This window comes from Polistes fuscatus, unplaced genomic scaffold, assembly GCF_010416935.1.
Source record: "Polistes fuscatus isolate 324 unplaced genomic scaffold, CU_Pfus_HIC Scaffold25, whole genome shotgun sequence".
Classification (NCBI taxonomy): Eukaryota; Metazoa; Arthropoda; class Insecta; order Hymenoptera; family Vespidae; genus Polistes; species Polistes fuscatus.
The window spans coordinates 1,180,655-1,207,733 of NW_025113102.1; the positions used below are offsets into that span (position 1 = coordinate 1,180,655).

The 27,079-nt window shown below is 28.0% G+C and overlaps 7 protein-coding genes and 1 long non-coding RNA gene across 15 annotated transcripts; 6 read left to right on the forward strand and 2 right to left on the reverse strand.

The window, feature by feature from the left end:
* Positions 1–77: 77 nt before the first annotated feature.
* On the reverse strand, positions 78–1,713 carry LOC122518616 (ninjurin-A-like). 3 transcript variants are annotated; one of them, XM_043637654.1, is made up of 4 exons: positions 1,584–1,713; positions 533–793; positions 454–466; positions 78–306 (listed from the first exon to the last, which is right to left on the reverse strand). In XM_043637654.1, the coding sequence occupies exons 1-4, from the start codon at positions 1,613–1,615 to the stop codon at positions 115–117; spliced, it is 498 nt and encodes a 165-aa protein (XP_043493589.1). In that variant the 5' UTR covers positions 1,616–1,713; the 3' UTR covers positions 78–114. The 3 variants fall into 3 exon arrangements, with proteins under 3 accessions (XP_043493589.1, XP_043493588.1, XP_043493587.1); XM_043637653.1 differs by having other exon boundaries at positions 454–793; positions 1,618–1,709; XM_043637652.1 differs by having other exon boundaries at positions 454–793; positions 1,584–1,633.
* On the forward strand, positions 851–6,087 carry LOC122518611 (argininosuccinate lyase). 2 transcript variants are annotated; one of them, XM_043637638.1, is made up of 11 exons: positions 851–878; positions 3,553–3,663; positions 3,733–3,819; positions 3,937–4,020; positions 4,276–4,407; positions 4,557–4,657; positions 4,722–4,915; positions 5,012–5,211; positions 5,331–5,555; positions 5,657–5,763; positions 5,868–6,087. In XM_043637638.1, exons 1-11 carry the CDS (start codon positions 855–857, stop codon positions 6,049–6,051), a joined length of 1,449 nt encoding a protein of 482 aa, XP_043493573.1. In that variant the 5' UTR covers positions 851–854; the 3' UTR covers positions 6,052–6,087. The 2 variants fall into 2 exon arrangements, with proteins under 2 accessions (XP_043493573.1, XP_043493574.1); XM_043637639.1 differs by lacking the exon at positions 851–878 and adding an exon at positions 1,730–2,239.
* Positions 2,728–2,940, forward strand: LOC122518618. The gene is made up of 2 exons (XR_006304117.1): positions 2,728–2,768; positions 2,846–2,940. It is a non-coding gene; the product is annotated as an uncharacterized LOC122518618 (long non-coding RNA).
* Positions 6,088–6,361: 274 nt separating the features above from the next.
* Positions 6,362–7,364, forward strand: LOC122518615 (very-long-chain 3-oxoacyl-CoA reductase-like). The gene has a single exon (XM_043637651.1). The coding sequence runs from the start codon at positions 6,428–6,430 to the stop codon at positions 7,352–7,354; it is 927 nt and encodes a 308-aa protein (XP_043493586.1). The 5' UTR covers positions 6,362–6,427; the 3' UTR covers positions 7,355–7,364.
* Positions 7,365–7,480: 116 nt separating this feature from the next.
* LOC122518614 (lanC-like protein 2) lies at positions 7,481–10,328 on the forward strand. The gene is made up of 10 exons (XM_043637650.1): positions 7,481–7,608; positions 7,908–8,065; positions 8,156–8,335; positions 8,436–8,590; positions 8,668–8,815; positions 8,906–9,046; positions 9,127–9,309; positions 9,404–9,550; positions 9,664–9,769; positions 9,855–10,328. The coding sequence occupies exons 1-10, from the start codon at positions 7,602–7,604 to the stop codon at positions 9,929–9,931; spliced, it is 1,302 nt and encodes a 433-aa protein (XP_043493585.1). The 5' UTR covers positions 7,481–7,601; the 3' UTR covers positions 9,932–10,328.
* On the forward strand, positions 9,991–12,171 carry LOC122518617. The gene is made up of 3 exons (XM_043637655.1): positions 9,991–10,077; positions 10,988–11,259; positions 11,788–12,171. The coding sequence occupies exon 3, from the start codon at positions 11,788–11,790 to the stop codon at positions 12,079–12,081; it is 294 nt and encodes a 97-aa protein (XP_043493590.1). The 5' UTR covers positions 9,991–10,077; positions 10,988–11,259; the 3' UTR covers positions 12,082–12,171.
* A 1,179-nt stretch (positions 12,172–13,350) lies between these two features.
* Positions 13,351–20,576, reverse strand: LOC122518607 (FACT complex subunit spt16). 4 transcript variants are annotated; one of them, XM_043637632.1, is made up of 21 exons: positions 20,388–20,576; positions 20,184–20,285; positions 19,989–20,093; positions 19,694–19,858; positions 19,437–19,589; positions 19,207–19,353; positions 18,861–19,127; positions 18,451–18,786; positions 17,985–18,354; positions 17,511–17,709; positions 17,025–17,406; positions 16,771–16,953; positions 16,566–16,697; positions 16,298–16,467; positions 16,033–16,216; positions 15,860–15,938; positions 15,604–15,775; positions 15,435–15,521; positions 14,254–14,319; positions 14,015–14,074; positions 13,351–13,701 (listed from the first exon to the last, which is right to left on the reverse strand). In XM_043637632.1, exons 2-21 carry the CDS (start codon positions 20,250–20,252, stop codon positions 13,695–13,697), a joined length of 3,333 nt encoding a protein of 1,110 aa, XP_043493567.1. In that variant the 5' UTR covers positions 20,253–20,285; positions 20,388–20,576; the 3' UTR covers positions 13,351–13,694. The 4 variants fall into 4 exon arrangements, with proteins under 4 accessions (XP_043493567.1, XP_043493566.1, XP_043493564.1 ...); XM_043637631.1 differs by having other exon boundaries at positions 14,015–14,104; XM_043637629.1 differs by having other exon boundaries at positions 14,015–14,176.
* Positions 20,577–21,564: 988 nt separating this feature from the next.
* Positions 21,565–26,782, forward strand: LOC122518608 (tyrosine-protein phosphatase non-receptor type 4). Of its 2 annotated transcripts, none has more exons than XM_043637633.1 (17): positions 21,565–21,751; positions 22,187–22,398; positions 22,477–22,644; positions 22,722–22,770; positions 22,950–23,117; positions 23,227–23,347; positions 23,502–23,589; positions 23,692–23,844; positions 23,954–24,186; positions 24,268–24,438; positions 24,513–24,690; positions 24,778–24,945; positions 25,024–25,199; positions 25,397–25,596; positions 25,739–26,079; positions 26,157–26,441; positions 26,626–26,782. In XM_043637633.1, exons 2-17 carry the CDS (start codon positions 22,249–22,251, stop codon positions 26,707–26,709), a joined length of 2,733 nt encoding a protein of 910 aa, XP_043493568.1. In that variant the 5' UTR covers positions 21,565–21,751; positions 22,187–22,248; the 3' UTR covers positions 26,710–26,782. The 2 variants fall into 2 exon arrangements, with proteins under 2 accessions (XP_043493568.1, XP_043493569.1); XM_043637634.1 differs by having other exon boundaries at positions 22,722–22,764.
* The last annotated feature ends 297 nt before the right edge of the window (positions 26,783–27,079 follow it).

Here is a 27,079-nt window from a genome sequence, read left to right on the forward strand (position 1 = left end):
ATTTCTAATTTGAATTTCTCTAATTCGTATTACTTTTGAAGTATTGTTACAAACAGGGTGTAAACTATGACATATTATTGAAAATAAACATTATATATTTTCCATGAATAATATCTACGAAGGCGTAGATGCAACACCCGTAACAGTAGGTGTAGTTACACTAAACGCAGCAACAAAAACGTTAATTATAGTTATAAGAAAAACGCCAACGACAACATAATTATTAATTTTTCGTGCATGAAGGGATTTAGATTGTCCTTTGATATCGCATCTGCCTTTAAAAATTAAACTTACGCCAACGGCGATCTAAGAGAATAATAAAACAATAAAAATTTGTTTAATAATCCTTTCATTACAATTTCATACAAAAAATTCATAATAAAGCAGTACACCGTGCGTATCTATTTATATATATATAGTGTATATAAAAAAGAAAAAAAAATATTGTCATACCTGTAACAAAAGACTGATGACAATGAGGATCAAAATGACGTAAAATGTAGGACTATTTCGTTGATATTCAATAAGGTACCTCAACTGATTAGCATTAGCTGTAATCAACGCTACATCCATCATTCCCTGGGCCACAGTTTTCTTCGCTGCAAAAGCATTGGCAGCTCGTGTGTTGTAAGATTGCAATCTTTTGTCCGTCGTATCAACAGACACAACAATATCCTTAACTCCATTAATTATTTCAACGTCATTAGCTTTGTCGAACGATTCTTTATTATCTAATTCCACCTTTTCATTATCCAATTTAGGTTTCTCCATGTTGTCCTTCGTATGATCGATCCTTTGACCAATTTGTTTAATCAGCAAAAAGAAAACTTGTGTTATTGTTAAAGAGAGAGAAAATGCACGAACAAGAAGTAAGACAGGTAAGAAAAGAAAACGTTTCGCGAACGGATCGATCGAGATTACTACTGAGCTTTGTTGATGAGTATTTAGATAAGCTCACGAGTATATAACAGCGATCTACATTCGTTCCATTATTACAGTGCGTAATTTAATTAACCCTTTGACTGCTTAAGACATATATTTACGTTTTCTTTTATTTATCAATATCGGAGTGTACCTCGATTATTTTCATAAATTTTACTTTGAAATTTTCAGGACCCATCCTTGAGACTCCCTAAACTATAAAGGATATGCAAAAGAAAAATCAATTTTTTTTATCAGATTTTCTGTACATTGATGACTCCGAGTTCAAGGATTAGCTCAGTCAAAGGATTAACCAAAGTCCTTTCTTAATTTTCTATGAAAAGTTTAAAACAAATTGACCTGTTTTTTTTTTTTTTAAGATATATACATATAGAATATCCTAAAAGTCGTTTTATCGTGAAAACAAAATGACAAATCAATATTAGTTTATTTATAGAATTAGAATATTTTATTTTTTATTTAAAAATATGAATCTGTAGTTATAATGTTGTTAAAGAACGATTATTCGTTGTTTCAAATATCTGCCAAAGAAAAAATTTTATTATTTTTCAGTTCGGTAAAGCAACTTTTAGAATATCCTGTGTGTATATATAATAAATATATAATATAAATTTATATTGAACGTGTGTGAGTAATCTCACATCAACTCTATCGATGATAATGAAAGAATCATACTCCATCTGTATTGAAAGATCCCGTTTATCTTCCTTCTATACTCTATCTATTATGAAAGTGTAATGTTTGTAAAGCAAACTTCATTTATTATTGCACTAAGAGAATTATAATACACATAACACGTTCGATGTTAAACTGTCAAGTTTTATATATGAGTCAGGGAGGGTGTGATAGGAAACAAATACCCTGTCGTTCTATCATTTTTGATATTATCATTTAAAACGGAAATATAAAGCCGAAACAAATACTTGCAACGAGTGTTAGAGAAAGGAAATATAATGTTATAAAGACACACTGATATACATATACATGGAAAAGTAATTCCTGTTAAAATTTCGCTTCTACTTCCTTCAGAGATTAGAAATAAATATGTATATTTAATATGTGTTTTTCACATCGCGAAAATATATATATTTATATTTTTTGAATATTAATGCATAGAGAGAATATTTACTAAGCATCAATTTTTTATCTCTCAATGATGATAATGTTATATTTTGATGAAATGATCTGCGAAAGTTGCGTAATAAATGATATTAACTGGAATTCGATAGAAAACATCGACCCGTATTATACTTATATGTATCAGTTATAATTCATAATTTCGACCATGTCGACACGGGTAAGAATTATTTTCTTATATGTAAGTTATTAATAACCAAGTGTGAGTGTTTAAAATTGATCATTTTATCAAATTAAATATAGTTTTTTTATTTCATCTTATACGATTTTTGGATAGTACAGAATGTGTCCTCAATTTTATATGAAGAAACGTATCTTTTTTTGGATGGATTTTTGAAGTAAAACTTGTTAGGCAACGGTAACGATATAAAAAGAAAGGAAGCATAAAAATTAGGAGAAGGAAAGGAAAGAGAAAGTGATAAAGAATTTACAGTTAAAATAAATTATGTTAGTTGATGTGTGCGTGCGTATGGGTGTATCAGAATTAATTCAATACTCATTAAAGTAATAATAATACAAAGTATATCAATTTATAAATGAAATATTTATTAATATACTTCGAAAATATTAAACGATTTCGATCAGATATTTTATTAGATAAAAATTTTCAACTACAAGTCACAACTGGTCAGGAAAAATGAAAAAAATGTAGAAATCAGAACGTTATAATCTTTAGTTTTATTAATTAGGTATATTTTCCCTTTATACACATGCGCAACGTCCGAAGAAGTCAAATAAACAATATTTAATAAAAGAACTTTTGCAGAGGACAATGACCCAATTCAACGGTGGATTTCGAGGAAGACGGTGCTCCGAACATATACTCAGTGTTCCTAAATTATAATACACATTTTTTTCGATTAATTAACAATTATTTTAATATTCTAATGCACTCTACTTATATTTCAGATTATTTCAACACATATACATTGGTTTAATCATTACATACTAATTAACATACTTTGAATAGAATATAATTTTGATATATTTTTATTTTATGTTTTTTTAGATGACTTATAAAAACTTGATTTCATTACTGAGCTATTATATGAACATAAAATTCTCCGATAACTTACATTATATTAGTTTTTAGTCAGTCTTCTATTATGTAGGTACCTTATATCTATTACTGTACTCTGCTAATATTTTTATTATTAGTTTTAACTGAAATATACATTTGTTTTAAAGTTCCTGACTAGTAATGAGTTTGAATTGAAAATTTGTTAAACGGTTTCTCGAATAATATATCTACCATCTAAAACCAGAATTAAGTCTTAATAATTTTCGTTTATTATTATAAATAAAAAGTGTTGCATTCGAATAATTTTATAAAATTAACGTGAACTTTCCAAGCAATAGAATAATTAAAAATATATGTGCAAGAGTGTAAGATAGGCTTAAAAGAATATTTGATTTTCCTAATGATGTTAATAATATATATAATTTTTTCATTCATATATACGCATGAAATAGAAATGCCAAAAATTATGGGGTGGTCGTTTTACGAAAGAAATCGATCCTGATTTTCATGACCTAAATGCATCCATTAAAATCGATAAACGGTTATATGCAGAAGATATAGAGGTAAGGAAAATTATAAGAGAACAAAACTATCTACATAAATATCTAACATTATCTTAATTACATTTTTAGGGAAGCATCGCTTATGCAAATGCACTATGTAAAGCTGGATTGTTAACAGAAGGAGAAGTACAACTTATCGAAGATGGTTTCGAAAAGGTCTAACAAATAAAAATAATAAACGAACGTATTTTAAATTAATTTAAATTAAATAATTATATTACTTCGAAAAAGTATTGAAAAAAGAGATAAAAACAAAACTCACAATGTTAATAGATCTTCAACGAATGGAAGGCCAATCAATTCGTTATTACTCATCAAGACGAAGATATTCACAGTGCAAATGAACGCAGATTAACGGTAAAATTTTAACGAATAATTAATAAAATCATTTTAGCTAGACGATACAAAAATAAGAATATTTAAAGTTTAAGTATCAAACTTTGCAACTTTCTTCAATACTTTTTATTCTTAAAATTCAGCAATTTAAAAATATGTATAAAAGAAAAATTAGTTTTGTTCAAAATATTGTTTCCGAAATGAATTCATGAAAGTGTTATTGTAAAAATTATGATTTAAAACAATCGATAAATAAATAAATGTTTATCATTACAGGAATTAATCGGTGACGTAGCCAAGAAATTGCATACTGGCAGAAGTCGAAACGATCAAGCAATAACAGATACTCGACTGTATCTTCGAAAATCGATAGACAAACTTTACTTGAGAATAATTAACTTTATCGAAGTATATATACGTTTGTTTATATTATATTTTTGAAAATTAAACTTATTAACGATATTAATTAATACTGTGTGCTTAATATATATATATTTGTATGTTATATACATGTATTAAATGAAATATCATGTGTATTAAAAATCAATTATTTTTAGACAATGATTAATCGTGCTGAAAAAGATAACGATATAATTATGCCTGGGTATACGCATATGCAACGTGCACAACCAATTAAATGGTCACACTGGCTACTTAGGTTTGTATATTAAAAAGAAATAATAATGCAATGTATATGATAATAATTTATTATGATAATCCAGTTACGCTTGGTACGCAAAAGCTGATCTCGAAAGATTACAAGAAATTCGTAAACGTGTAAATATATTACCGTTGGGAAGCGGAGCCATTGCTGGGAATCCATTTAAAATAGATAGAAAATTTCTAGCAAATAATCTTGAATTTGAAGATGTTACTTTTAATAGCATGTATGCAGTTTCCGATAGAGATTTCGTTGGTAAAATATTTTTACTCTCTTATCATGTATATATTATATATATATATATTTATAATGATAATATATTGCTAAAAATAATGATTTATCTATATGCAGCTGAATTTCTTTTCTGGTCATCTTTAACGATGATACATTTAAGCCGTTTAGCCGAAGATTTAATCATTTACAATACCAACGAATTCGGCTTTGTACAATTTTCCGATGAATTTTCAACTGGTAGTAGTTTAATGCCGCAAAAACGTAATCCTGATTTGATGGAACTGATACGTGGAAAAAGTGGGACTTTGCTTGGAAAGGTTCTCTTATACATTTTCAATCTTTTTAATATTTGTATATATATATATCTTATTAATTGAAAAGATTATATACACGATAATAAAAAAAAAGATAACTAATGATTGATGTATGGTTTCAGTGCATAGGTTTTATGACAACTCTCAAAGGTATTCCATCTACATATAACAAAGATCTTCAAGAAGACAAAGAGGCATTATTTTCTGCGATCGATACGTTAGATAGTATATTTCTTATCGTTGAAAAAGCATTAGGTTCTTTAACGATAAATAAAGAAAAATGTAGGGATGCTTTAACAACCGATATGCTGGCTACCGATTTGGCATATTATCTTGTACGGAAAGGGGTAAGGTATCAAATATATTGGAATATAAACAAATGGAGAAGAATAATTTATCGAACGATTATAAATGATATCAGTGATTTGAAATATTTCCAATATTTTAGTTACCATTCAGAGAAGCACATCATTTGGCTGGCAAAGTTGTAACTTGTGCCGAATCAGAAGAAATACCATTATGCGAAATGTCATTAGAAAAATTACAGAAAATAAGGTAAATCGTTTGATGTATCGAACGTCAAACGAAAAGCTACAGTATTTACGTGTTTAACGAATATTAAACGTTTTTTTTTTAAATATAATTTTACAAATTTTTAGCCACATTTTTGAGAATGACGTGCAATGTATATGGGATTTCAAAAGAAGCGTTGAACAATACGACGTTATCGGTGGTACAAGTTCTTTAGCCTTAAGTCAACAAATTGATTCTATTCGACTATGGTTACGAGAATCATTTGTAGAGTCGATCGTTGGGAATGAGTCACATGAAAATGTAGATTAATTGTTTTTTGAAACGAATTATATGATGTTAACAATTCGTTTATTTTGTTTCAGTTTATATAATAAAAAATAGCCAATAAAATTGTCCTAATTATACTGCGTTATGCTATATACATTGTATTAGTGCATTGCAAACTCGCAATTCTATGAAATGACTATCTCTTCAAAATGATATAATTAATACAATAAAATTGCAACTTTATCGGACACGGTTCCACGTTTCATAAAACTTATTATTAAAAAATCTATTTGAGCATTCATAAAGATTTGTCATTTTCGATCAGTGACATGATTGACGTAAACGAAATTAGAAATCATTGGAAAATGAATAAACGAATGTATTGTTGCGCTCTATAACTAAAAAAAACTCATTCGCAATGGGTGTCATAGAAAAAATAGGTTATTTGACGATATTTTATTGGAGTTACAGAATTTATCAAGGCATAATAAGTAAAATAATCAATAGCTTTTCTAATGACAAGAAAATCGATTTATTATCGATGGGTAAATGGGGAATGGTAACTGGTTGTTCACATGGCATTGGAAAAGCGTATGCCGAAGCACTTGCGAAAGCAGGATTAAATGTTGTCCTAATAAGTCCTGATACCGAAAGTTTGAAGATATTTGCCAACGAAATAGAAACTCTATGCAATGTTAGAACGAAAATAATAAGATTAGACTTTTCTGAAGGAATGGAAACTTATCGTGCGATAGAGAAAGAGATATTAAATTTGGAAGTGGGCGTATTGGTGAATAATCTCGGTATTTCCTATCCCCATCCAGAATATTTCCTGGATCTACCGCATAAAGATAAAATTTATATGAATATTATACATTGCAATATCGTTGTTGTGACGAACATGTGCCGAATAGTATTACCACAGATGGTTTTACGTGGTAAAGGTGTTGTAATTAATGTCTCTTCTAGTGTGGCTCTGATGCCATGTCCATTGTTGACTGTTTTCGCAGCAACGAAAGCATACGTTTTAAAATTCAGCAGAGATTTACAAATCGAATACGGCAAACGTGGTATAATCATACAATGTCTTTTACCTGGAACCATTACCAATCATACAATGGATTCTCCAAAAGCTGGCTGGATGATACCAACTCCGGATGAATATGTTCAAAGTGCTATCAAAACGATCGGAAAGGAAATCGTTACAACAGGCTTCATTCCTCATTCTTTATTAATCGGCATGGTTAAACTGATATATCAGTTTTCTCCTAAATTAATTCTTATATGGATGATAAGCGTTATGGAGAATAATCGTAATAATATGTTACAACGATATCTTGCTTAATCTCAAAATCTTTATTTCGCCGGTCCTTCGAATTTTGATTTTCGCGCTCTTTACGATTCAAACTCCGTCGATAAATTAGTTGTTATTCATTACCGACCGAGTTTAGATATATATTTTTCTTCAAACAATTTTTTTTTATAATTAAATTTCTACATTGTATACTTTATCACGATTAAATATTTAATTAACAATGCATATATAATCAGTTTGTGTTATGTTACGATATTCATTGTTTTTCTAAGAAATTATGTATCGTAAGCTGAACTAACAAAATCTATGCGAATTGCGCACCAAAGTATCGATCGATTAGAGTGTTTAAATGAATTTTCATCTTATACATTAAACTTATTCGTTATAAAATCGTGCATGGTGTTTCGTATATTGATACAATTGGAATATAACAAAAATTAATAAAAAAGCTAGAAGAAAATTTGGATTGTGTATAAGCGCATATAAATAAGAAAATATTAACATAATTAATATATAAATGTCACAGAGTTTATAATTTATTCTTATAAATAATAAAAAATTATTAAACGTATAATATTTCTAGAGGGAGTAAAAATTCAACAAATCATAAGAAATTTTGTATTTTATACCCAAGTTATAACCGGTAGATACATAATGGAGACTTCACGAAATTATAAAAATCCTTTTCCGGATTATACAAATTCATCTTCTATTACCGTGTTGAAGCTTGAAGAAAATACTGTAATAAAGAAATTTTATAATCATACTTTATTATCGGATTACATTATGATGATAAAATATATATATATATTCATTGTTATTGTCTTACAGATAGCAGACAATTTTAAAGTTTTGTTAACTACAAATACCAAAAAGTTGTTACTAAAATTACAGGAAAATAAACATGATTGGAATTATAGTGATGATTATTCTATTTACACAGGAACAGCTGGTATAGCAAATATGTTTAAACTCTATGCTGATTATTTCAACGAACCTGAATATTATAACGTATGTTGTGAAATTAATAATTATTTAAAAATGATACTCTTATCCATTCTCGATGTCTCCCTTTTTTAATAGCAAAATTATGAATTTATTTATTTCTTAGGAAGCAATAGATTTGTTGAAAACCTGTATCAACAAATTTCAATGGAAAAAAAAAGAAATAACTTTCTTAACTGGTTTCTCTGGACCATTAGCACTTGGTGCAGTTCTATTTCATAAACATGGAAGTAAGGATGATTCTCAAAATGCTATATCTAAGTACGTATAATATTAAACATTATAGAAATTGCGTATATATAAATGAATGTATGCTAACAAAATGATATTTTTTTTAGATTAAAATCATTATCATCCCGCGTTGTAAATGAACACGACAAAGTATATGATGAATTACTTTATGGAAGAGCTGGCTATCTTTTCTCTCTTCTTTATGTAAATTCAAATATATCCCCGTCACCTATAGAAAGTGATATTATCAAACAGGTATTCTTTCATATTAATCAAAATATTCATTATGTACAGACAAATACTTTTATAATTATTTACTTTGATATTATAAAATGTTTTCATTAGGTTATCTCTTGTATAATAAAATCTGGAAATATATATTCCAAATCAAGAAAATACAAGACTCCACTTATGTATTCGTGGCATAATAGTGAATATCTTGGTGGTGCTCATGGACTGGCTGGTATTCTCTACATATTGTTACAAGTATATACTACAATAATAATATTAATTATAAGTTTATTTATCGTTTTGCTATATTTCTTCATTCTATTTCTTTTTGGCAGGCTCGAGATTATTTGACAGAAGAACAGCTAAAAAATGATATATTACCAGCTTTATATTACCTTCAAGATTTAAAATATCCATCAGGAAATTTTCCTTCTTCGGTAGGAAGTGAGACAGATAAATTAATACACTGGTGTCATGGAGCTCCAGGAATGACCATGTTATTTTGCCTTGCCTATGAGGTCATTATATATATGTATATATATGTATCTCATTTTTAGATAATGTAATTAGATAAGAAATCATTTCTGAATTTCATTGTATTTATAATTACAGATATATTTGGATGAGAAATTTTTACAAACTGCTCTACAATGTGGAGAAGTTATTTGGGAAAGGGGTTTGTTAAAAAAAGGATATGGAATATGTCATGGGGTTTCTGGAAATGCATATACCTTTCTACATCTATTTCAACGAACGGAGGTTTCTACATTAATTATTAATTTTTAGTTTATTTTATGAACAGCTCTGTGAACAGATTATATAAAGAATATCTGAATTATCTGTTAATAAAAAATACAAACCTTATTTTTCAGGATCTAAAGCATCTATATAGAGCTTGTAAATTTGCAGAATGGTGTTTTAATGATTACGGAGAAGGTCGTAATAGAATTCCAGACAGACCATTTTCTTTGTTTGAAGGTATATGGTATAAATTTTTAGTTGTTAAATAATTAAAATATATATATATATATATTAATAGTCTTCTTTATATGTACTATTTTAGGTCTTGCTGGTGTCATTTATTTCCTTATAGATATGCAAAAACCAAGTATGGCTAAATTTCCAGGATATACTTTATAAAATTAATATATGCATTATCATATTTATTACACCACAATCTTCTATCTGACTATTTCTATAAAGAAAGTATCTTAGAATTAAGCTTTATATTTAAAATTGAATGAGATCTTTCTCTAATGATAATGGTACTGATATTTCTTCTTAAGGTATATTCTTTTGCTGAATAATTAATCGTTCATTGACATAAATGATCATACATACATATATACAAGATACTTTAAGTATCTATTTGATATAAATTCCTCCAAATGGTAATCAAACTACCGAAATTATTTATACTCATAAAATACACATATATTATATATATATATTATTTTAATATGTTGCAATGTATCCACTGTTGAAATTACTTACACTTTGTACTTGTTATACTATAAAATCATTATGGAAAAATCTATAAAAGTATTGAAAAATTCGATGATATATTATGGATACAAACGAGATTAATATATCAAATAAATTTATTCAAATTATTTATTTATATAAAAATTAAACATATTATTAACACATATTCGTACAAATATATATTTAAATAAAATATTTTTATTTGAAAACGGTATTAAATTTACAACGTCATAGTAAAGATTTCTTTATTCTTTTATAAAATGTGTTACGATTCAAGAGTGATCAAATGAAAGTCTAAAATGTGAGTTGTCCCCGGCTTCTTTCGTTGCATCACTTTCTACTCGTCCAAATAATACACTCATCCGATGTATATATCGTACGTAATACATGCAAACGTACACACATACGTAAAAATACAGTACATTTACCAAATAGCAGACGAATTCCAATTGTTGATAGATTTGAAAAAAAAAACTTGAAACTATACATTTAATAACGAAATACATTCAATCATTTATTTAAAAATATATATAAAAAACGAAATTTTGCAATTTCACACATACAAAAATTATATAATTATAAATAATTATTTTTAACTAAATAATTTTTTGTATCGTATATGTTATTATCAAAACATTTGCATCATATCTATATAATTGCGTATATTACATCAAAATAGAAATGTATTTTTTTTGTTATTAAACAATTAAGGAGATGAAAATGAAGATTAGTACAAGTTTGACCGATTTTACTATAAAAGCAATCTAATTGAGAATCAAATGAGTTAGAAGTGATTGATCCGGTTTTAAATTAAAGCTTAAAACGTGGATTTCTCATTAACCATTAATGGGAGTGGCGTTCACCCGTTTTACCTGAGGCTTTACCTGAGTATATAAGGAACATTCTACCATCACTCCGCTTAGTTCCGTTCTTCTGGAATCATTCGTAAAACAGCACTTTGCTTCGCCGTAAAAATACCAACCGTGAGTGTGCATTATGTTGTGATAAAAAGATTATTTGTTTTTTAGGATAATATACATTCGGTTTTTTCTTTTTCGAATAGCATACGATATAGTCTTTTCTTTTTGTAATATATTTATAAATTCTATTTGAAATTAATAAATAAGATTTTTTTGCAGATAATATACGCTCTAATTTAATACCAGGAAATTTATTGTTCCTGTAAATTGATGTTTGGTGAACAATTATTATAAATCAATAAATTTTCTTTTTTTTTTAATTGCGTATTCAACTTTTATAATAAATGTATTATTATATATGTGTGTTTTTTATTTTTAAATTTATTCTAATATAGATAAATCTATACCGGATGTGATATAATTAGAAACAAAAACTATTATTTTATTTCAAAAGGAATGAAGAATAAAAATATAAAATCAAATTTAATATTTATATTTACTCTTATATAATATTTGATTGAACATTAATATTTTGAAAAATATTAACATATTTCCGTGTGTAAATATATATTTTGATGTTCATTCTCGCAGATGAGATTTCACAAGATTGCCACGATCGTTCTCGTTGTAATAACGATCGCATCGGCATACCCGCAAAAGGATGGTCAAGTCTTCAGTAATGAAGCAATTAGACAAGCTCAAAATACCTATCTCATTCCTAAGGATGCGACGATACAAAAAGTTCAGGAAGGAATAGAATTAGCTGCATATGAATCGATTCCTGGAGATCAAAGGATAAATCTTTTTGAAATACTTGGAGAACACGTACCATCAGAAGTTGTTAACAATCTGCAAACTCAAATTGATCAAATAGGGCGAAATTAGAATTTATTGTTCAACATTAAATGTGTTGTGTCGATTTTTCGTTATCTGACTGTACAAAATTACTTTTAATAATAAGTATTTTAATATGTACTTATATAAAAGTATTTATAAATAAGCGATAAATTACTCTCTCTCTTTCTCTCTCTCGTGAATATATATATATATATATATATATTCAGCTTTTACATTTTTATAAATAAACGCAATAAAACAATCATTGACTGATATTTTTCATTCGTGGTAATTTGTCTTTTTATATATTTATTTATGTATATGCTTACTTTTGAAGAACTTTGGGGCATTGTAATTAATATAACCACCGTAGAAATGACTTCCCCGTGGTTTCTTCAGTTATGTATACGATGGTGAAACATCGTGCGGTGAAAGCAGCAATACCACTTGCCAGAGAGTACTTTCACTTATATCCTACATTTACCTTATTAATAGACGGATCTTCTTCAATGGATTTTTCGCCTGCCATATTTGGAACTTGAATGTTTTTGTTATGTAAAATATATCGACAATATATATACACGCGCGCTTGCACACTTATACAGAACACGCGCATAAATATACTTAAAGTTTATATCAACATTATATCTAAAGTGTGTGTATACCTAAAGTATATTAACGATAAATATTTTAACAATTTATCGATGTAAAAAAATCACTTGTTGTTAGATATATATATATATATATTTATATACATATATATATATATATATCATCGATTTTAAATATTTCATGTTTGTATGGAACGTTTATCTTAAGAGTGATATTACTTTTATATTAATGATAAATATCTTATTATTTATTTCTATCGCAAAGGTACAAATTTCATAATTAAGCAAAGAAAACTTGAAACTTTCTTTTACTTATCTTGTATTTTTTTTTGAATTATGTGGATGCTTGCATTCCTGCACATCATAGATAGTTCATTTTCTTGCATGAAAATACTTGTAGTATTGAACTATGTTAAATGTCACATATAATGAATGTAATCTTCCTTATAATATAGAACAGTACATTTATCTTACTATGTTAAACAAATATAAATAATATACTTGAGTTAGCCGAAGTTATAGGAAAAAACATTGACAAACAAAATTTAATTAACTGCAAAAATACTATTTACACGAAATAATCTCAAAATACTTTTACAGTAATGTACAGTGGTAACATTGAAATGGAGATAATTATAAATGAAGAATATTAAATAGTACCGTTGTTATATTATTTATAGGTTGACAATGAATTTAATACCAATAGTTGAGGTACGATGTATACATATCTGATTGTATATGTTTATTAGAGGTAAAAACTATACTTTTATATACAATTGTGATCAATAACAAAAAATTTGTTGCATACAACTTTACATTAATTGGCTTTCATTACGGTGTTGTTGATGTACATGTTGAATTCAACATTCGGTACGTGTAGTACACGTATTTTAATACCTTAAATAAGTATTTTCAATGCAAGAAAATGTACTATCCTTATAGGCATACTGTCTACTTTCCAAACCAGAGATGACAAAGCTTCATTTAAAATCAGCACATATGTGAGTTCATACAAGTATCAAATTTTCAATCCACAATTTCCTTCCACATTCACTTCCTATAATAAATTTATATAATTAGAATAAATGTACTTATAATCGTTTCAAATATTTTTTTTTTAAATCACTAAGCATTGATTAAGCCGCTCATAGGCCAAAGCAATTAACTCCACTTTTAGAATTTGTTTAAATTTCAGCATCAAAATATTGGATCAATAGAACATCAATTTGTATGGACATTAAATAATAAGTGATATGACGATGAATATTATTTTATCAACTTTCTCTACATTTTATTTTATGGAATTAATCGATTTAACAGATAAATGGCTTAAGTGTTTCATATAAGTTTTTATTTGTACAAATACTTACTTTGATTTTTTGGACCCCCTGTTACTTCTGTCCGTACTGTCTTCACGTGACCGTTTCTTGCTGTTAGAAGAAGAGTGCGATGACTTGTGCCTATCATGTTTATCATGTCTATCATGTCTATCATGTCTATCATGTCTATCATGTTTATCACTTTTTCTGGGACTATGCGAAAAAAATGAAAAAATGAAGCATATTATTAGTATAATATTTATGAAATAGTAAAAATTGGTGGTAATCACCTGTGTTTAGATGATTTGGAAGGAGACACTTTCTTGTGTGATCCCCCACTCCGCGATCGATCCGTTCTTTAATTATTGAATTATCAACTCAATACAATATCTACTGATGAAACTTATATAAAGGATGTCCTGGTGTTTACTGACCAAAAAAGATTTGCTTATTATTATTTAATTATTCAAGAATTACTTCCAACGGATTATAATAAATAAATTAATTTTTTAATTAATATGCGAATGCAATAGTCAGCGACAATATTTTCTCATCAAGGATTTTATAGATTAGCAAAGCGACTTTTACAAGATAGAATATATTTAATTCTCATAATAATCATGTATGTATTATTATGTAATCGTATTCATCTGACAAAAAACTTTCAACATAAATTTTGATGTAATATTTAGACGGGTAAGCCTAATAACTAACTCATTAGTCTGTTATATCTACTGTTACTTATTTCAATTTCATTTGTTCATTTCTAATTGGACTTCAAATAATATTTTTTTCTTATTTTTACTTATAGAATACGCTCTTGTAGTTTGGCCAGTAAACCCTAAGGCACCCTGTGTATATAACAGTAGAAAATAATGTATTATATATTTTCAATAATTACTTCTTATAATATAAAAAGCTACTTTATATATATATATATATTTTCTTATATGTATGTCGGCGTTAAATTGTATAATTCAGTAAAATCATGAAAACGTAGAAAAGAAAAACATATTCTTCTTATAAATTCATATATTACTTAGTATAATTCTGCTTTCCTTCATATTTAAACACACACACAGGTCAATATAATTATTTCAGAGTTTGGCTAGTCATTTCATGAATTAACGAATTTCACAAAGTAACGCTACATATATAAATATTTTTTTATTTTTTTTATTTAATAATATTTTATTGACCCTAGAGCCTAGGCTCCCTAAAGGCCATTAATTACAGTAAAATACAATATAATGTATAGATAAAACAAAACAAAAATTAAAATTATGTAGTTATTATTAAACTTATCATTATATTAGTAGTAACGCACAGTAAGTAGATAAATGTAAAAAGAAAAAAAAAAGAAAATAGTAAATAATACATAAATAAAAGTATAAAAAAGAAAATAGTAAATAAAAGAAAAATATATATATATACAATTATTGAGTGTGCGCGTGTGTGTGTATACACGTACCTGTGTTTATCTGATGATCTTCTATCTTTACTGCTGGATGAACTTTTACTTTTGGAATTGCTGGAACTTTTGTGTTTCGAATTGTGCCTTAAAATAATAATAAGTAATATATTTTATAATAATATGTTTTATAACAATATGTTTTCTAACAATTTTGTTATGTTCATACTTGTCTTTTACGGGTGAAGGTGATTGTCTACGACTTGATTTCTTCTTTTTACTAGAAGAATTGTAATCATCGCGATAACGACCTTCTCCTCTTTCTTTATCTTCTTCAGCTGCTTCTCGTTCTAGATCTGACCAATCTTTACCAGATTCTTCTGAACTACCCAATTCTTCTTCTGCAAATAAAATATAAATCTATTATGTGAGATAATTCAAATGAAATTTTGTTTTAAAAGAAAATATTTAATTTATCAAATTACCTTCACTATCGGAATGTTCAGATGCTTCTGAATATTCTGAATCATCATCAGATTCTTCTTCGCTATCTAAATCAGATGGCTGCAATGATATTTAAATATTACTTCATAAAAAAATAAATTGAATGTTTGTTTGTCTGTTAATTATTAACAAATTAAAAAATAGAATATCAAACCTCATAAGCATCATCTTCTTCTTCTTCTTCATCTTCGACTTCTTCATTTTCAGCATCACTTTCTGGATCTAAAAATGTCCAACCACCGCTATCGAAAAATCCTTCTGGATCATCTGTTATAGTTTTCATAATTTTTGTCCAATTCAAAGATTGAACTCCTTCTGTATATCTAATATCGCAAGAACTGAAAAAAGATATAAGACAATATTAACAACATATATGTGTATATGCATAAATACATATGAAATAAATAAATAAAACTTACTTTAACCATTCTTTGACATGATCTAACATGTTCATTGGAATGGCATTAACCATAGCAACTTTTCTATGATAATCTTTGAAAACAAAAATCATATCAAAATTTTTTAAGTGGAATTGTACTCTTTCGAAATGAACAAGTTCGACATCTTCCAATGTAATGACGAATGGAGGCTAAAATTCAAAATAAATTCAAATTTCATGTGATATATCGCTAAACATATTGAAATATAAAATTACGTGATAAATGAAAATGAAATTTAAAAACGTACCCATTCAGTGAGATTTACTAAACATCCACTAGTAGGTTGTAAAAGTACAGTGCTTCGATATGGGGCACCAGGAAATCCTAATTCTCTGAATGGTGTATCAAATTCAATTTCTTGTTTGGTCATACCTTCAACCTATTGAAAATATGGATAAATGATAATTAATACAAATAATACAAATTGAATTAATTATTTTCTAAAATGTTACTTTTTCGCAAAAACTTTTAAATGCTGTTTTTAGTTTATGCCTGAGCTCTCGTTCTGATTGTTCTGCAGCAAGATCATCACGATCATGCATATGTTGATGTTTTCCTAAATCTGTAGTGATTTCACCAACTTCTGTATAAAATTGTACATCTACATGTTTCTTTTTACCAAACATAATGGCATGCTAAAAATATAAAATATATATTATAGAAAAAGTATTTGGAATGAGAGTTATTAGAGCAATTTAGTGCTTACCTTTAAATGAAAATGAAGAAGGATTATCATCTCCCCATCGCACGGTTGAAAGAAAGCATTTTTAATATTATTGTACAAAATGTCAACTTTATCGCCTCTAACGGAAGTATATCGAAAACCATTGGTATGAGCTTCTAAGCCTCCTGTCATTCTTTTAGTAACAATATTTGGTCGGATGTATAAGTCTTTTAGTTTTGGATTACCCTTATTTTGTGAAAGTATTAATGTATCTTGTTTTACTAAATCTTCCTTTTCTCTTTCTTCTGCCTCTCTATTCTTGAATTTTTTTTGAACTTCTTTAATCAATCTAAATGCTGTATTCAAATTAGATGAGGGAGCAGAAATTTCACCAGGTTCTTTGGTATTTGTACTGCGATATGTTCTAAAAATATTGCAAAATGATTTTTCATTAAAAATAGTAACGTATTTTTTTTATGATGATTATTAACAAAATTAATATATATATATTTATTATATAATACTAACACTTCCTTTACAAAAGTGGCGTCAGGTTGTGGATACGAGCCTCCTTCGTTACGACCCATTGTTGCACCAGGATGAAAGAAATTTATTCTAAGATACGTGTAGTCACCCTCAACAGATTGAGAAATGTTCTTGATTGTTGATATATGGAAAGGTACAGGAATTCCAAAAATTGGTAAAATTACTGTTTCGTACTTCTTATCTATACACAAAGAAAAAACAAATATTATTAATTTTTTCGCTACGAGCCATCTGTTCATCGTAACATTTCCATTGTACAAGATGCCATATCAAAAGTGTATGCATTACCGTAATTAAAATTGATTAAACATTTAAAAAAACAAAAAAAAAACTCCGTAACAGAGAGATTAATAGTTCCTTAACAAAGCCATTTTAAATTGAAATGCTAATATTATACTATGTTACATCAATTTTAATAGATTCCTATAAATATATAGAACAATTAATAGATCTTACCAACATATAACTTTAATTCTTTCACTTCTGGTTCTCGTGGCATATGACTTAAACTCTTATACGACACAGTTGATTTACGTATTTTTTCTTGTTCTTTTCCTCCAGATTGTTGAGCCAACCGAGCTTTAGCAATTTCATTCAATTGTTGAGCCAACTCTTTTTGATGTTGTTTTCTCTTTTCCTCTGAACTATGTTCCGTTCTTAACTTGGACTCTATAACAGCTGTTCTTTTACCTCTACCCAATATCTCAGGTTTAGGCTCGTTCTCTTTACCACTGCCTTCTTCCTCTTCTTCTTCATCATCTTTAACATATATACCTATATTTTTTACTTTCTTTTTTGAAGGTGTTAAATTTGTAGCAGGCTGACCCTAAAATATCAAAATATCAAATAATTTACTAACATTTATCTCTTGTATATTGAAACTCCTGTTTAAAGAAAAATAATTTAAAAAATTTGACATTACCTCATTGACAATAACAGTATCGCCAATAAAAAGAGCATATACTTTCCCTTCTTTCTCAGTAGCATCTGGATTTGAAAGATTGCCTAAACCTACGTTGATGTTAAACACCATACCCTTCTTTGCCAATGCATGTGTTTTTGGTCCTAACAATAATGAACTTTCTCTGAATTCAATACCCATTGCAAATCCGAAATTTTTAGTCAAGTGATCCAACATATCAGGTTTTTCATCTCTAACAAATTTCACACCTGTCTCATATACATCGCTCAACTTTATACCAGCAACGAGCTTTTTTAATATTTCTTCTTCTAATTGTAAAAGAAAATTGTAATTATCCTGAAATGATTTATATATCATATTTATGTTACACCTATATATATTCGCATTTTTTTAAATCTTAACTCTCTTACCTCTATTGTCTTTGTGGGGTTAACTAATAACGTCCTAACTATATTTGAACAGTAAGATTTGTAACGTGCTCCTAAAGAACAAACGATCACACCAAAGTGGAGAGTATTTTTATCACTAACTACACTAAACTTTAAGGAATAATTTCCACCACTCTGTATAATAGCTGGATAACACATATCAACATGATTTATATCAACTCCGGTAACATATTTTTTATTCGTTATAGCAGTATCCACACCTTCCGCTAGTTTTGAATGTTTGACTTTCTAAAACATTTAAATTTATTAATATTTACGCATACACAAATATTCTTCATAAAATAATATAATAAATATAATGAAATACTTTATCAGAATCAATAATTTCCATAATTTGATCTTTAAGGTACTTAGTAAATACATCAACAGAGACTAAACAAGCTTTCTTTACGGTTAAAATCTCACTTTCTTCTTTTGGGCACATTAAGTATGCTGCAGCAGCACTTACATCGACCTAATTTAATTAAAATTACAGATAAATCATAATCTTTTATCTGTGCATAACGCATTATAAAGAAATAAAATAATAAATTGTACCGTATCAAAAGATTCAGATCTTAAAGATGCTCTCCATGCATCCATGAAGGCACCTGGGTAGTTTTCTTTTGAAAATACACCCAATGTTTTACCTTTCTTACTTTGCTTTATTACATCGATAAGTTTGGTAAAATTAGCTTTGTCTTCGTCACTCTGAAATATGTTCACAAATAATACATACATATTTCCTCAAGTATACTTATATTTAATTAAAATTTATTCTAGATAAGCAAAATTAAGAAATAAAATTAGCATACCCTATCTCTAACAAGTAACATAACCGGAGGCACCCCTGTGTCTTCTATTTTTTGATTCTCCACTTTCCGTAAGAATTCAATTTTATTCTTGCTCGCTAAAAAGTAAATATACTCATCGGCTAAAACCATTATTGTATCTGTAAGCTCGTAACTGAGTAACCATGTCTACAATCAAGCAAATACAATGTAATAATTATATTGTAAAGATATAAAGATGTATACATAAAAACAATTTATAAAATAATTTCTCCTATCAGAAATTATCAAATAGTGAGTCATAAAATAATAAACTTACTTGCAGTGCTGCAGATTTACTATAAACGATATTATCATCTTTACCGACAGCAGAAACTAGACAATCCATTTTACTGAAACTGTCATCAGTACCCGTTTCTCCATCCTAAGAACAAAACAAATTTTGTTATTAAAACATTTTCATTGTTTGGAACTTGGTTGACTGTATAATAAATATAATAATTATCGGCCTTACTTTCCACGAAGCATAAAGACGCTTCATGCGTCGAAAAAACGTTTCTTTGTCAAGTGATACGTTTGCCATATCTTGTTTTCAACTTGCTAAATGTTGCGCACGCTGTAACGAAATCAATTCGACATAAAATTACGATGATGGCTTGTAACGATAACAATGAACAACAAAACATTAATACAATATTAAATATATAAATTCTATTACATTTTCTTTCTCATCTCTCGCGAACCCAAAATGCTATTAAATTTCGTCTTTCAACGAGGATATGGCGGGATTTATAACCAAACCGCAAAATTACAATCCACGAACTACAAGCCACGCGGCGGGAATAATTTTATGCGTAGTGTCTGTTGGTGTCTGTTTTACGGTTTGGAAACGGTCAAGCTATTCCCCGCTCTCATATCGTCAACGGTAAGAAACAACGAATAATACCGGTTATCCGTCATTCTTATTGGTCAATCAAAGAAAGATCTACGATTAGCTCTTGTTTTCTTTGAACTAAAGCACCAATCAGATTCAAAGAAATGTTGACAAAATATTCAAATTCTAATTCGAATTTGTTTTATATTATATTAAAATTATTAAAAATATTTAGTTTTTAATTTTATAATATTTAATAAAAATATTTAATGAACCAATTTTTAAATAAAAAGTCCTGTGCATTTATATATCGTATTATAATACATCAGCCAAATGAACTGATATTGAAAATAATTGAAGAATGTTACCTTCCTTCCGGTGAAATTAACCAATGAATGTAGAGTAATCATAAGAATCAATCACGTTAACTGTGCTTCTATTATTGGATATAAGGAAAAAATTGACCTATATTATCTAGCCTTCATAAAATGTTATAGGAGTTGTTTAATTCTTTTTAATATTCTTAATCTTTCTAAATAGATGACAGTCTATGGTTGATGGTTTTTCTAATATATACGTATATATATGTTACAAATTACTTATAAACTTCTATCTCTTGATAGTTTTATATCGAAGGGTGAAACGTCTCTTTTTACAAAAATAATGTTATAACCTGTTAAGTACAAAATTCTTTAAATAGGTTATTTTATGTAAACTGTTGTATGCCAATAATGCGTCCATTACTTTAACAATGGTGAAATTTATCAAACGTTCATGACAATAATAAGTTAATAAATGTAATTATTTATTTTGATTGTACATTAATATTGTACAAATTAAAGAGTGAGTAAAATGGTGAAACAAATATTGTGGAGTCGTATTTGATTTTTAAATTATTTTCCCAGTGATCGAAATTCATCGTATCGAATAAATACATTGTGGTACAATAATGTTCCTTTTTTATTGTTTTTATTGTTATAGATGGTAAGTGATTGACCATAAGAAAAAAGTAGCCTTAAATACAGAAATATGAGAAAAAATGTAAAAAGAAAAAAAGCTTTAGTAGAAACTTCAATGATTATTAGAAAAATATTTATGCGGCACTGTGGTTCATTCTAACCCTTAAAAATCTAAGACAGTTGTTTTATATCGTATCAACTAATTATATCTGATAAACTCATTAGAGTGTACCACAGCGTATGATGAATGTAAGTATAAATTATTATTATTCATTTATTAAATTATTAAAAAAAAAAAATAATAAAAATTATATTGTTTGTGTGGTTTGTAATCATTGTACATTTAAATATTTGTTTAACTTGAATTGAAGTAATTTATATTCTATATTTGAGAAATAACTTATATTAATTTCTTATACAAATATTATATTTTTACTGTAAACCTATTTTCGTAATACTATATTCTACATTGTTCTGGCACATGGTTGGCATCAATTTGCTTATGTAACCTTGTTGAAATATAGACGAAAAATTTTGATAAATATTCCTCTTTTATCATGTTTAGTGAATGTAATGTATATATTCATATATTTGCATGATATCTATATATTAAAATAAATAACTGTATAGATAATTCACAAAAATATTATAAAATGTTATTGACTAATATATTTTGTAATATAGGTAGGTGGTATAGCACAAAAGTGGTGTCAAGAAGGTGGCTGACACGTATTCAAATTATTGAAATGATTGAAAGTGTATCTCGTAGAGCATTGAGTGGCTCCAGTGGGAGCTACCACGTTCGTGGTGCTGAATTAGCACGAAACCGTAGATTAAAGTCTTTATCTGCAACAGTTATTTTTCTTGATGATTCTCAATATACATTTCAACTGGATGTAAGTTCTCATTAGTTTTATTATTATTTTTCTCATCCAAAAACTGTACATTAGAATATTGAAATTAATGATTTGCAGAAAAGAGCAAAAGGACAAACCTTATTAGATTTGGTGTTCCATCACTTAGAGCTTGTGGAGAAAGATTATTTTGGCCTACAATATTCAGAAAATGGTACTACAGCAACAACCACAGCAACAACAACAACAACAACAACTACTACAACTACAACTACACCAGATACGATGGTAAGTTTTTCATTAATATTATTGACAAATATGAATCATAAATATTTTACTTTAGATATCATTCTTTATCATTTTAGAGATGGTTAGACCCTACCAAACCAATGAAGAAGCAGATAAGAAGTAAGGGTAAAGATCATAATTCCATACTTAATATTTGATTATTTGAATATATTTTGTTTGATAATAATTTACATCACATTAATAAAAATACTTATATAAAATAATTAATATTAGTATATTATATGTGCACAAACACTTACAGGTGTATGAATTATACAGAAATTTAAAATAATTATATATTTCAGGTGGACAATTTTTTTTCAGAGTAAAATTTTATGTATCAGACCCTAGTAAGCTACAAGAAGAATATACTAGATATCAGTTTTATTTACAAATACGAAAGGATATTCTTCTAGGAAAACTACAAGTACCACCAAGTACTGCTTGTCTTATAGCAAGTTATACTGTTCAGTGTAAGTACATTTGTTTTCTTTTCAAATTAATTTACTTTAATTTACATTTAAATAAATAGATCAAATAAAAATCAACACATCTAAATATTATTTTGAATGCAATTTGCAGCAGAATTAGGCGATTATCATCCAGATGAACATGGGCCAGGATATCTTTCACATTTACAATTAATACCAGGACAAACAGAAGAGATGGAGAAAAAAATAGCGGAGTTACATAAACTTCATAAGTATATAAATGATTAATTATTTTTATTAATACACATTTATACCATAAGATATTTAATTATGTAAAGAAATAGTTGATTGAGATTAATCCTTCTAATACAGCTATGTCGTTTGTGAATATGTTTCCGGTGTAGAATATATATATTTTGTTTCTAGAGGGCAACTACCAGCTGATGCAGAATTTAATTTTTTGGATCATGCAAAACGGCTTGATATGTATGGAGTAGAATTACATAAAGCAAGGGTGGGTAACCTTTGGTATATTTTATACACTATATTTAAATATTTTCTTAAGATTAATCTAATGATATCTAATGATAATAATATAATGATTATATTTTCTTAGGATTCAACAAATAAAGAAATACAACTAGGTGTTACGTCAATAGGTTTAGTAGTATTCCAAAATGGTATAAAAATCAATGTATTTTCATGGTCTAAAATTGTAAAAATTTCATTCAAACGTAAACAATTTTTTATACAACTTAGAAGAGAACAGGTATACCAAAGAAATTTCTAAACGTGACTTGAATCTGTGTAGCAATAACGAAATACTATTATTACTCTTGAAATTAAGTATTTAATGAAATATATTATTTTATTTACAGTCAGAAAACTATGATACTTTATTAGGTTTCAATATGCAAACTTATCGTAGCTCTAAAAATTTATGGAAAGCTTGTGTTGAACATCATACGTTCTTTAGACTTCATAGTCCAAAATTACGACCAAGGCGATTTCCACTTACATTAAGTAGCAGATTTACTTATTCAGGACGTACAGAATTTCAAACTGTCGAAGATGGAAAACACAGAGCACGAGTTGAAAGAACATTTATCAGGTAATGGCGAAACAATCAAAAAGTCATAATCATGATAATTATTTTCAGAATTAAGAAATATTTCTTTTGATCATTCCACAGATCTCCAAGTAAACGTTTGGTACATGGTGTTGCAACTGCTCCTATTATCGAAGATAAAGGAAAAATTATAATTCCTCCTGGTAGACCGCCTCGACCTTATGATAATAAGGTACAATCCTTAGGTGCTCGTGAACCTCGACAAGCGTGGGGCGAAGGGAACCAAAGTGACGAGTTAGAAATGTTTCTTTTCTTTTTCTTTCCTTCCTTATATTTTTTCTTGTATTACAATTTATTTTTATTTACAGCGAAGGTGGTTTTTTGTCTCTTAGAGAGGATTTAACAGGAACTCATACACAAAACAATGCATTTTCTCCAATGTTAGGATCTCGGGTACTTAGTTATGCAGATGATGATACAATTATTGAAAAGAATATTTATGATCTTCCTGACTACAGCGAACCAACAAGTTCACCACCTCCGCAGGTGAATAAATTAGATATATATAAATAATTATATTGAATATATTCAATTAAATGTAATGGTATAAACAAAAAAAAATGAACATTTTAGATAATGGAAGAAGGATTAGTTACAATTACATTGACACCCGACGAACAAGGTCGTTTTGGATTTAACGTAAAGGGTGGATTAGATCTTGATATGCCTATTTTAGTATCTCGGGTTGCACCAAATACGCCTGCTGATCGTTACTATCCAAAATTGAATGAAGGAGATCAAGTTAAAATTTATAATAATTTTTTAACCAAATAATATTTTATTGACTAATAATTTATTTAATGGATTTTGTATATCTAGGTTGTTTTTATTAATGGGATTGATGTCAATGGTTTACTGCACGAACATGTTGTGAATTTGATTCGCCAGTCACGTGATTCTGGTACAGGAGAACTTACATTAACAGTTAGACCCAACGCATTGTATAATGCATTAGCTGGAACTGATGAAACATCCGAAGAAGAACCTCCTTACAGGTATATGCAAGGGATTAATCAAAAAAGATCAATATCCTATTTCTAATAATTTATAGGATTGATCACAGTTCATAATACACTTAATAACAATACACTTAATAATTGGTTATCAAGTCTTACATATATAACATATACACTAATTAATTTGGATCCCTTTTGTAGCTAAATTTATAGGTTTTTTCATTATATGTTATAAGGTACGTACCTGATGCACCACATGCAGCCGTTGGTTCTGATGCATTAGCGCAATCCATGTTGCTTCTTGCCGATGGTCTTGCTAGTGGAGCCTTAATTGCACAATACGAACAATTATATAGAAAAAATCCTGAATTAACGTCTCTCGAATCTAAGAAACCAGAGAATCAGAACAAAAATCGTTATCGTGACATTTCACCATGTATGTATAACTGATGTCAGATATATTAATTAATATTCAAATATTTCTTTGTATGTGTGAATTACTTTATATAAAACGCTATCATTATTATATCTAATAAGTTATAACAAATAATTAACATTCTGTTGATGATTACGTCTAGATGATGTTACAAGAGTTATTTTGAGATCCGGAAATGGTAATTACATCAACGCCAATTATGTAAATATGGAAATACCAGGATCAGGAATTATTAACAGATATATCGCTACACAAGGGCCTTTGTCAACCACCGTTGCAGATTTCTGGCAAATGGTTTTAGAAGCTGATAGTACTCTCGTTGTAATGTTAACAACTTTAGTTGAACGAGGTCGAGCAAAATGCCATCAATATTGGCCTGCTGTAAATGAAACTCTTAGTTTTAGAAATCTTACACTTAAATGTACGGTAGAAAATGTAGAAGATACGTTCATTTTTCGTGAGTTTATACTTAGGGACATTAATGTAAGTAGATTTTGTATTATTTATAATTATCAAGAAGAAGGAATTCAGGAATGATTATATTGTTGTGTCATTTATAGAATGGGGAAGAAAGGGATGTAACACATATGCAATATTGCAGTTGGCCAGATCACGGTGTACCCAGTGATTGGAAACAATTTACTACATTTACAGAAAAAGTTAGAGCAGCACGCACTGGCATGGTAGAGCCAGCTGTTGTTCATTGTTCTGCTGGAATAGGCAGAACAGGAGTTTTGGTATTAATGGAAACTGCATTATGCCTTATTGAAGCCAACCAACCAGTTTATCCATTGGATATCGTACGTTCTATGCGTGATCAAAGAGCAATGATGATCCAGAATGCTGTAAGTTATATATATTTATATGTTTATGTATATTATTATTGTTCATTTATATATATTTTGAATCTATCATTGAAACATTGAATTAAAACTTTTTATTTGTTAGTATTATTGTAGGAATATGCTTATTATCATTTGTATCTATTGGTGCAATGATATGTCATAGTATTGCTATTATTCATTGCAGAGTCAATATAGATTTGTATGTGAAGCGGTTCACAAAGCTTACAACGAGGGTATAGCTAAACCACTACCAGAATTCAGTAGATGAAGGTAGATATAAAACACATTTTAATTGTTTACTCTTTAATATCTTAGTAAAGTTACAATTTCTAATCTTGATATAACATAAATTTGTTCTTTTCCTATAAAAAAATTAACTAATACAAAAATCATTAAGGTTTAAGTTTTCGGTGCATTATATACATATATACGCAAGCATGCGTAAATATACATCACTATTGAAAATTTTAACAAATTCATAATATAAATGGTTTATATAAAATTTTATAATTGTTCGAATATTTAAATGCAAAAAATTATTATAAGTATAGAAAAAATCTTTCGGAGCTAATTACCATTCTATGCCTCATATATGAAACAAAAAAAGATATTTAAAAGGTATTATTACAGTATAAAAA